Raw genomic sequence first — 11418 nt, forward strand, 5'->3', positions numbered from 1 at the left:
CCATAAGTGCATGGGTTTATTTCTGGGCTCTCTATCCTGTTCCATTGATCTATGTGACTGTTTTTGTGCCAGTACCATACTCTTTTGATTACTGTAGCTTTGTAGCACAGACTGAAGTCAAGGAGTGTGATTCCTCCAGCTCTGTTCTTCTTTCTCAAGACTGTTTTGGCTATTCTGGGTCTTTTGTGTTTCCATACAAATTTTAAAATTATTTGACCTAGTTCTGTGAAAAGTGCCATCAGTATTTTGACAGGGATTGAACTGAATCTGTAGATTGCCTTGGGTAGTATGGTCATTTAAACAATATTGATTCTTCCAATCCAAGAACATGGTATATCCTTCCATCTGTGTGTGTCATCTTCAATTTCTTTCATCAGTGTCTTACAGTTTTCAGAGTACAGATCTTTTGCCTTTTAGGTAGGTTTATCCCCAGGTATTGTATTCTTTTGGATGCGATGGTAAGTGGGATTGTTTTCTTAATTTCTCTTTCTGATACTTCACTGTTAGTGTATAGAAATGCAACAGATTTCTGTATGTTAATTTTGTATCTTGCAACTTTACCAAATTCATTGATGAGCTCTAGTAGTTTTCTGGTGGTGTCTTTAGGATTTTCTATGTATAGTATCATATCATCTTCATCCTCTTCTTTATTTCTACTTTCTCTCTTGGGGATCTCATCCAGCCTCGTGTATTTAAACACCATCTACATGCCAATGGCTGTCACATTTACATCCCCAGCCCAGACCTTTCTCCTGAACTCCATCCTTGTATATCCATCCAACTGCCTGTTCAACATTCCACTGAGGTATTTAACAGATACACCAAACTCAACGTGTCTAAATCTGAACTCCTTTTATTGCTCCAAAAACTTGTATCACCTGCAGCCTTTCCCACCTCAGATAATGCACACTCTGTATTTCCAGTTGCTTAGAACTAAAAGTTTGGTCATACTTGACTCTTCTTTCTCTCACACCCCACATCCAATCCATAAGAAAACATTTTATTTCTTCCAAATACATCCAGAATTTAAAAATCGTGGCACATTCATTCAATGGAATTCTAACAGCAATGAGAAAAAACAAAACAAAAACAAACAAGCAAAACCAACTATTTCGCTCAATAGTATGGATGAATCTCAGACATAATTTTAAGCTTCAGAAGCCAGACAGAAAAGAGTATATACTACTCAATTCCCTTTATAAAAGTTCAAGAAAAGGCAAAATCAATCTATAGGGATAAAGGTCAAAATAGTGGTTACCTTTTGGAAAGTACCTTTGGAAAGCACCTTCTGGGGTGTTGAAAATGTTCCAAATATTGATCTGGGGGGTGGTTACATAGATACATCCATATGCCAAAAATTTATTGAGCTATACACTTAAGACTTAGGTACTGTATGAACATTTTACCTCAATAAAAAGGATATAAAAAGTTAAAATTTGAAAATGCACATCCAGAATTAATCACTTCTTACCACCTCCTCTGCTTCCTATCATTCTGATTCAAGCCACTTCCCTCTTCTCTTGTCTGAATTACTGCTGTAGCTCCTAACTAGTCCCCTGCTTGCCCCTACAGCATATTCTCAACACAGCAGTCAGAGTGAGCCTTTAAAACCTAAGTCATATCATGTCAATTCCTTGCTCTAAACCTGCAATGGCTCCCCATCTCCCTCAGAGTAAAAGCCAATGTCCTTCCAGTAGCCTCCAAGCCAGCAGCTTATTATCTTTCCAGCCTTATCTCCAACCACTCTCCCCCTTTATCCCAGCCACACAGACCTCCTTGCTACCACTTTGGGTACGTTCCTTCCCTAGGACCTTTGCTCTAATTATTTCCTCTGTGTGGAATGTTCTCCCAGTATCTGCATGGCAGAGTTCCTCACCCCCAAGATTGTGCTCAAATGGCACCTTCTCAAGGAAGCCACACTTACCACCCCATTTGAAATTGCAAACCTTTCTCCCCACCCCCATCTTAGCATTCCCGATCCCATTTGCCCTGCTTTTTATTTTACCTTCTAACACTCTACATATTAGGTATTATGTTTATTATTTAGTGTCTGTCCACCAACCCATTAGCATGCAGCCTCCATGAAGATCTTTGTTTAGTTAATGAATGTATCCCAAGTACCCATAACAATGCCTGGCACATAGGAGGCACTCAATAAGTATTGCTGAATGAATGAATGAACAGATTTCTCTATATTAGGGCCCTGTGTGGAGACAAATCAGGGTGACCAGTTGCTTTCCTCTCCCAAAGAACAGAGAAGTTCTGAAAGCAGGTGGCAGGAAGACAGTCCCAAAGGCCCTCTCCACCATGACCAGGGCTGCAGAGAGTGGGTGTGGAGTTGGGTCCAGATGCCCAGCCCAAGCACTGCAAGGTGTCAGGGGCTGATTTTCAGCTCTCTAGCCACCCCCACTCCCACCAAAGGCAGGTTGGGAGTTTCTACTTGGCCACCTTGGTCTGTGGGAATCCACAATCTCAACAGTGTCTAAGCACCCCCAGACAGAGATAGAGACCAGACCAGACTGCCCATCTCTGTATCCCCAGGCCCCACAAAGTACCCAGTAAATGGTCAGTACTCAAAGTATGTTTATGAAATAGATAAATGGATATCACCAGCTCCCTAACTGAACAGCTCTCTGCAATCCTGCTAAGGAAAAAACTTCCAGGGTGAGGAGCATTGCAGGATAAGATGCCTGATCTCCTTTATCTTTTGGGTCAGGGAAGCCCTTTGCCAGCTGTCCCTGTCTCCCTGCCCACCCACAAGCCAGTATTTCCAAGGGGACATGAATGCCAAGGCCCACCTGCCCACCTCCCCTTTGTATCCCAGCCCACCATCAACTGCCAGCCTTTTCTTTGTTCTACAGAGCTGGTAGCCTCCTTTGGGCTTGAGTTAAGAAGGAGGCTAAGGCTGAAGGGGTGATTCATGCAGCTCAAAGAGCCAGGTATCATCCTTCCTCTTTGTTCTGTGCCCATCCTGCCAAATGAGGCCAACCAGGAAGTACCATACTCCAAGCCCTCTACTCTAGGGACTGCTCTCCTCACTAAGATGCAAAGAAACAGGATGCCCAGGCCTCAGGGAATAGAGACTAGGCAATGTGGACTAGACTTGGGGGCCAGACAGTCCTGCCCTACCTAGCCCAGAAGGGCAAATGGGCAGAGAAATGCCAGGTGCACCTCTGGGGGTTTGCAGTTTTGGTGAAACTGGGCAGGAGGAGAAGGGAGAGTTGGAGGAAAGGGAGTTGGGAAATATTTAACCTTATAAGAAAATCCTTACAGACAGAAGCTGTGCTATCTACTAGGAGGCAAAACCCAAAGTTCTAGGCTTGGCTTTGATCCTACAAACAATGTGAATTGTGGGTATCACTGTAGTGTTATTTGTAAAAATTAAAAATCAGTAACAATCTAGTCAAAATTATAAAAATGAGTCAATAAAATATGATAATCATTTATTCAAAAAATGTTTATAGCATGCCTACTCTGTGCCAGGCATGAGGGTTACATAGGTAGGTGAGCAGATGTGGTCCTGGCCCTTTTGGTGCTTACCAAGCCCAGAAAAACTACCTGGGCCAGGAGAGATGGGGAAGGAAAAATAGATCCACCCAGAGGAACTAACAGAGGAAATGAACCTGGTCTAGCGGGGGAGGGGGTCAGAGAAGGCCTCCTTAAGAAGGGGCTGTTTTAGCTAAGACTTAAAAGATGAATAAAAAGACAATCCAATATTATACCATTATAAAAATCCTTAGAAAATATTCTTTATTGACATGGGGGAAATGATTATAATGTAACATTAAGTGTATAAAATAGGATATAAAAACCATAGATGCACTCAACTATGTAAAAATAATTATCTATCTAACATCTATCTATCTATCTATCTATCATCTATCTATGTGGGAAAATTTTCTGGAACACCAGAAATTTAACAGTAGTGATCTGCAGGTGGCAGAATTACTGGTTATTTTGTCATCTTTATTCTTTTCTATATTCCTCAAATTTTTAACAATAAACATAGATTGCTTTTATGCTTGGAAATAAATATCAAATATCAAACACAACACAGCCTCCAAGGCTCTGCCCCATGACCTCTGGGTAGAGGGGTTCTTCAGAAAGTAGCCTGGCCATTCCCTTGCTTCCAAGCAGCACTCCTAAAGCACTCGGAGGCTTCCTAGATGCCATTCCAATGTCAGCTGGGAGAAGCTTTCACCACTGATACTAATCTGGATTGCCCAGAGTGCTCTTTAGCATAACCCACCTGAAGGCTATCCCTAGTTCAAACAAAGAAATTACCTTTTTAATCACAAAGTTGACATCCTTCCATCACTTTCCCCCTGTAAGCCCACCACTAATTTGCTGACTTAACCTGTGGAGGCTGAAATTTCTCTGTTCTATTCCTTGCAGGTAAGCCTTTTACATCAAAGGCTGGGGAGCAAGAGTCAGAATTAGGAGGAGAAAAGAGGCTGTGGCTGAGTGACCTTGAACATGCTGGAACTCTGGGCCTCTGTTTCCTCTTCTCCAAATGTGAGGGAGTTGGGCATCAGGGCTTGCTATCACTCCTCTTCTGTTTCAGCCACTCTAGGCCGATGACTAATCCATCCATACAGGAGTTAGAGATGGCCTACCTCTGCTGAAAGCAGATGGCACCACTAGAGAGCCCAGGCTAGCTGGGGGGTGGGGGGAGAGGGCTAAATTGATGCCTAAAAGCAAACATACCTTAATCTACCAGATTTCTTTCCCAGAGCTCTGGTCCAGCAGTCTGGCCTCCCCCACACTCTGCTGTACTTCCCTGGTCAGCAGCCCAGTTGGGCAGGCCTCCAGCTGTGGACAGAGGCAGGGCTGCCAGGGGCTCAACTGCCCACTGGAGTGAAGGTGAGGAGGGAGGGAGAGGCACCAAGCATGGGCTGGAGCAGAGTGCAGAGGCCATGGCAAAAATCAGAGGGGAAATATCACCCCCGCTGACAGCCGTGAGGAAACTGCTCCATAAATCCTATAGCTTCTCGAGGCTGATTCAAAACACATATGGGCTCACTGGTTAAAGGCATCTCTGGTAGACAGACCTGGATTCAAATCCTGTCTTGACTCCTGATAAGATGTTTGGGAAAATTACTGAAACTTCCTGAGCTTTAGACCTCAGTGTATCTATAGACGTGTCTAGAATGGGGATAACAATAACCTCTACCAGCAAGAAACTATGAGCATTAAATGAGATAAAGCATATAAAAATATAGCATTGTGCCTAGCTCACAACCACTAGGAGTTTAAAAACACAACACAATCTTCCCAGGATTTCAACACAGTATTGGCAAGAGTCATGGTAAGGAAGAACTATAGAAAGTTAGAGCTGAAAGGAACCTCAGAGACCTCGAATCCAGAATCCAGTCCCTTCATTTAACAGACGGTGGCAGGGGGTGTGGTGGCGAATAGGAGGCTCAGGGATTGAATAACTTATCCAAGAAGGTTGCACAGCTAGTTTGTAACAGCAAGGTTCAAACTCAGGTATTTCTGACTCTCAAATACCCATCACCCCTTCACCCCACACCAACCCACCTAGTCACAGACAGACCTTGCTCAGGTCTCCTTCTCACAGAGAGGGCTGTGGTGGTCAGGGAGTGGCACTCCTCCCCATAACAAGCCCCCTGGAGTAGGTATCAAGTTGGCACAGAGTGCCACCAAGAAAACCCAGGGATTCCCTAGAAGTAGGAGCTGAGGGGGATGGGGTATCCATTACCAAGCATGTGGAGGTGCCAGGCAAATAACCTGTAAAATACATGTAAATAACCACAGGTTATTGATGAATCAACAATTTAAGCTTTTTTTTTTTTTTTGTAACTGGATCACACTACACGATGTGAACCTTTTTTTCTCTTGGCTTTCTGCCAAGTGGAAGGAAATAAAATTTGTAGTTGCCTGACCAAACCATGCCTTGCTTGGTGAGGGGCCCAGCTGACTCCTGTCACTGAATGCCCCATACATGCCTCACCAATGCTTGGGCAGTATTGCTCCCTGGTTCCCAGGCCACATCTACCTCTGTCTGGCTTGTCAGGGCAGGGAGCCAGGCACCTGGGGACCTCCGGCAGAAAGGTGTTCTCCCAGACCCAGCAGCCTGCTGACTCCAGCTGCCCAGAGGGCAGCAGCGCAAGCTGTTCCTCCTGCAGGGGGACCTGGAGTGACCCGTCACCTCAGCCCAGCCTCCAGGATCCCAGCTTTGGAAGCTAGGCCCAGCAGCCTTTCTCTAACTCAGGAGAAAGACTCCTCTCTCAGGCACTGCTGGGGTGTGGCTCTGAAGGAGCCACCTGAGCTGATAAGGGCAGCTGTGGTCAGGGCCCTGAGGTAGAATGCTGGGAAGATACAGACCACAGCACGATGGTTAGAGGTTAGACCCCTGGAAGGCCTGCCCGAGGCTCAACTGTGTGAGCTCTGAAAACTCATCCAATTCAATCAACATTTACTGAGTGTCTGCTATGCGCCAGACACTATGCTAGGCATTCTGGAGAATCTGTAGAAACGAACAAAATGTGGTCACTGCCCAGGTCGCTGCACTTGAGGCATGACAATCTAGCAAGGAAGAAAAACATGTATAAATATAACTTAACAGTACTTTGACACCTCCCTGCAAACGTGGTGTGTCATGTGTGCCCATGTGTGCGTGCATGTGTATAAGGGCATATGTGTTGTTATGTAAGAGCATCAGTGTGTGGGGGGGTGGGGGTGCAGGGCTTGCCTATTCAGACCCACTTTGAGCCATATGTTAACAATGATAATAAAACTACAAAATAAACCTACCACTTACGGCTTGCATATAACGCCAAGTGCATTATACAGTACCACGTGCTTTATATGTAGGAGTTTATTATATTCTTCCAATCATCCTAGGAAGAAGGTACTATTATTAATGTCTCCTTTTATTGACGTGTAAGTTAAAACTGAAGGAGGTTAATAAGTGACTTTCTCAAGGTCATACAGCTAGGAATTCATAGCAAGGATTTGAACCCAGGCCTGTATTTTTAGCCTCTATGCATACCTCTGCCTTGGCCCTCCAACAACAGCTCTTAAAGACCCCCAGCTCCTCAAGGCTGGAGCAAGGAGCAACAGAAGCTGTCTTCTGGAAGAATGAGCCTGCAATTCTGCCAGCACAGCCATCGCCATCCCCACAGGACAAGGAGGGCACATTCTGTGGGCCCGTAACCTCTGTTACATCATGACCAGGCCTTTGGTTTGCATTGGCACCCACTCAGTAGACCAGATTTCTTAAGCAGCCTTCCTATATTCACATATCTGCATGACTTTCCTAATGTGGCAACACTTTGTTATAATCGCCAGGCTCAGAGGCCCAGCCCACTCTAATGGGTTGAAATCAGGTTCATTGGTATACCCCAGCCACAACCTGGGGCTAATGGCAGCATGAAGGCCCCTCAGTGGCTGAGCTTACAGGGTTTCTGGGCTGCCTTCCCTGTCTTCCCTTCTCCCCTGAGCAGCAGTCTTCACCTCACCTTCCCTGGGAAACTTGGAGGTTGTGAAGGAGGTAAACAGGGCAGAAACACTGCCATCAGGGGGCTGGGACACTGGGGGAATCAGGAAGGAAGGGGAGCAGTGGAATCAAGGCTCTGCTCCCAACCAGCTTCAGGAGGTTCTCTGGATCTGTTTCCCCTTTACCAGCTCCTACTTCACCTCCCTTATAGGATCATGATGAAAAGAGGAAAAACATGGTGCATTATAAAATCTTTGAAAAATTAAATGTGTACAAATGTAATGCAAACAGGAGAAACATGGGTGCCTAGGCCTGCCTGGGCAAGTTGTCAGGTGAGGCCAGAGACTCCATGTCCCAGTTATGGAAGCTACTCCAGGGACAGCAGGTGCCGAAGACGTCTAGAACTCCGCAGTAGAAAGGGAATCTACTGGTGAGAAGATTTAAAGAGGGGGCAAGCACACCTCACAAGAATGTCCCAGTGAGGCCAGCACTGGCAGTGTGCCCAGGCATTTGCTGGCACTTGGTGGCCCAGGCACTGCCTGGTGACAAGATTATGGCCTGGCAGGCCCAGGGAAAGAGCCCCAATGTGGACTGGACACCTGCATGACAGGACTGCCACTATTAGGTCACCCACCCTGGTGCTGCCTGGACACAGCATAAGCACCTCTGCTGTGACCGGAAACACAACATGGTTTTGCAACACAACAGGAACATTAAGAGCCTGCCTCCTCCTGCCTGCAACAGAGATCCCATAAGTGGGAGTTGGGCAGAGGTAAGCAGACTGTCTGGGTTCAACAGGACAGCCCTGGGGCATGGAGCTGGCTAGCACAAGGGTATCTGCAGAACAAGAAAGAGTATCCTCAGGAAGCTTTCCCAGGTCTGGTTAGAGAAGCAGCACTCTTGTCCGTGGTGTGCCACCCTAAGCCCACCCTAGCAATCTGCTCTGCCCCTTCCACTTCCCTCAAACTGGTGGAGATCAGCTCATTCCCAACCAGGGCTCACTGTCCACCCCACCCCCGCCCCCACCCCCCTACCCCCGCCCCCCCAGGCCAGGCTGAACAGGCAGCCTCAGGTTCCCTGGCCGGGTCAGGAGAACAGCGGAGCTTCAGCTCTGGGGTCCTGAGCACTGCCAGGTTCACATTCCTCCAGCCACCCAGCCCCCTCCTGCTTCAACTTCAGTTCAGCCTGATACTGCAGAGCAGAGGAGAGGAAGGCAGAGTGAGGGCTGGGGCACAATGGCCCAGAGCCTATCCGGCTTACTTGGGGTCTTATGCTCTACCTTTTATCCTCTCTAGATGGCCCTCAAGCCACCCAGCATGGGGCACAGCAGGTACCTTCAGCTGCTCTGGACTCACCTGAGTGGGATCTTGACACGGAGGTAGCGGTCGACAGCAATTGCCAGCAGGGCCAAGATGGAGCTCTGAGTGAGGATGAGGACAGGGCAGGCGACCATGAGGCAGGTGTGGAAGTAGGTCTGTGGCCCAATGTTGATGAGGATGGCAAGTGGGATGACCAGAGCGCCCACTGCCACATCAGCCACTGCCAGGGACACGATGAAGCAGAACGTGGCATCCCGCAGTGCCTGGTTCACCTTCACTGCCCAGATCACCAGCACGTTCCCAGGCACGGAGACCAGGGCGATGAGCACCTCGATGCCAATATACGCGGCCTGGAAGGCCGAGATGGAGGGCGGCATGGTGGGCACAGGCTGGGCACATCAGCAGACAGGCACCAAGGGGCAGGAGGCAAGCACCTGTGGTCACGGAAGCCTGGGGTGGGAAGGCCTGTCTGGGAGGGGGAGGGGAACCCAGGCAGCTCTGGAAGTCCAGCTGCTCTTTGGAGATGTGCCCCACTTGGCACATCTAGTGCCTGCCCAAGCTGGTGGGGTACCCTAACCCTTTCTCTGCCGAATCTTTGTCCCCTCCCCTTATCAATCCCAGAGGATCCATTCGACAACATAAAATAGCAGCACTCACTCCTCCACTGGCTTTTTTATCAGGTGTGAGGCAGTTCCCAGCACACACTCACCCCACAGGGGTCCCCCGTGCTTGGCTCTGCCTGCCCATGCCCACAGAACAGGATGCAGGGAGCTCACCATCCTGTCTGCTGGTGGCCAGGGAGTCCCAGAGGCGGTGCCCAAAGTTCCGGGCACCTGGTGCCGCTCAGGGCTTGAGGCCGCGCCAGGCAGGGCTGGGCTCTCAGCACCGCGCGCAGCAGCTCACAGTCCTCCAGGCTCCCGCCGCAGAGCTCCTAGCCCGGCCTTTCAGGCAATCACATGGTGCGGCAGAGGCTCAGCCCCGACGCTTTTAAAGAGGTAGCGCCCCTGTTTCGCACCTGGGACTGGTCTGGCAGACGTGGGTCTGGAGGACTGAGCCCAGCACCAAGCCAGGGTGCGGGGTCCCCTTTCCCCAGCTTGCAGCGCACACATGCCCTGCGCCCACCCACCAGAGGCACTGCTGGCTCCTGCTTCCTAGCAGTCCCCGGTCCCGGTCCGGCTCTGCCAGGGACCCTCGCACACACCCTGCCCCAAGGGGGCATTCTAGTCGCCTCTTTCAACCCTTTCCTGCATCCCCACTGGGGATGACCCGGAGGCGAACTGAGGTACAGACTTACCCAAGGTGACCAAAGCTGGCAGAGCTCCTAGCCACCTGAACGGTTCTGTCCAAGCGCCCTCCTAGCTCCACGCCTTGGGCAGCCTCTTGTTCCAGGGATGCCTGAAGAATCCAGGGCCAGCCTGTCAGGTCCAGAGGGATGGCAGCTGTCTGGGACTCGACTCGGGCACCCGGCGCCTCCGTCGCCCACGGCGCCGGAGCTGAGTGGCAGTCGAGCTCCGCACAACCGGAGGGGGTGGGGGCGGCGGCGGCACCGCGGGGCCCCTCCCTCCTGGCCCTCTATCTCCTCCCCCATCCCCTCCTCTAAACAAAGGCAGTGATTCTGGGTGAGAAAAGCTGGGAAATGTGAGCTTATCGTAGGGTTTGATGTGTGAATCCTGTCTCAAGAGTGGACAGCGGTGCAGCCTCCCTGTGTTCACTCTCCCTCTCTTCTCACATGTGGGGTGTCAGCGATCCCTCCACCTGTCACAGCAAGGCATCTCACCTGCAAGACTCCAGGATGCCCCCCTTCTCCATTTCCCCCAACAGTCAGTTGGAAGTCCTGGCACACTCCCGGACCCCTCAATCCTGAAACCCTGCTTTCCCATGAAATCAGCCCCTGCATATTCCAGCACACATTGCTCTGCAGGCTCTATCCTGAGTAATTGTGTTCCTTTCTCCTCTATCTGGTAATTTCCATTTTACAGAAGAGGACACTGAGGCTCAGAGAAGTGACCTAGCTTCACAAGGTCATCTACATCAGTGTCACCTCTTCGTGTGCTCCTTTTCTTTCCTCCTTCTCCCTCTTCATAGCACAGTACCTAAGCCATAGGTATCCAGTCCAATTTCCACATGTTATTGATGAAAAAGCAGACCCAGGGAAGGAAGGGACTTTCATAAGTTCCCACAGCAAATTCTAACAGAACCAGAGTAAGAAACCATGCTACTGACTCCCAGCACAGGGCTCTCCACCACTGTGCTCCATCCTGATCCCACTCTTGGCTGTCTCCTACCACAGTTTCAGTTTAGGTGGGCCACTGGTATTGCCTAAGGACCACCCCATGGCAGATGCTCACTCAGACCAGGTGCCTTACAAAGAACCCGACTTGAGAAATCCTTGTTCACGGATATTGGGAAAGAGCTCTATGAGGGTGAAGAGAGGCTGGGAGACCCCAATGCTGCCTGGCCACATCCCAGTCACTGAGGTCACTGCATTCTTGTTGGGTTTCAGGATGTCAAGAGAGGAGTTCTGCTGAGAGGAGCGTGCCAACTAAAACTGCCACTTGTCATCTGCCTCTACAAGGATTAGGTCACTAGCCACTGCAGTCCCTGATCTTCAGCACAGGAGCTCAGGGCAGAGATCAG

At 49.4% G+C, this 11418-nt stretch overlaps 1 protein-coding gene across 1 annotated transcript in view; it reads right to left on the bottom strand.

Moving 5' to 3' along the window:
* ADORA1 (adenosine A1 receptor) overlaps positions 1-9601 on the bottom strand; it is a 33128-nt gene extending 23527 nt beyond the window's left edge. Inside the window, exons 1-2 of the mRNA XM_061185517.1 lie at positions 9583-9601; positions 8818-9160 (exon numbers count right to left, since the gene is read on the bottom strand). Of these exons, the coding sequence (XP_061041500.1) occupies positions 8818-9158 (341 nt within the window). The 5' untranslated portion in view covers positions 9159-9160; positions 9583-9601. The remainder of the gene's footprint in view (positions 1-8817; positions 9161-9582) is intronic.
* Between the last annotated feature and the right edge of the window lie 1817 nt (positions 9602-11418).

This window comes from Eubalaena glacialis, chromosome 3, assembly GCF_028564815.1.
Source record: "Eubalaena glacialis isolate mEubGla1 chromosome 3, mEubGla1.1.hap2.+ XY, whole genome shotgun sequence".
In the NCBI taxonomy this organism is placed as follows: Eukaryota; Metazoa; Chordata; class Mammalia; order Artiodactyla; family Balaenidae; genus Eubalaena; species Eubalaena glacialis.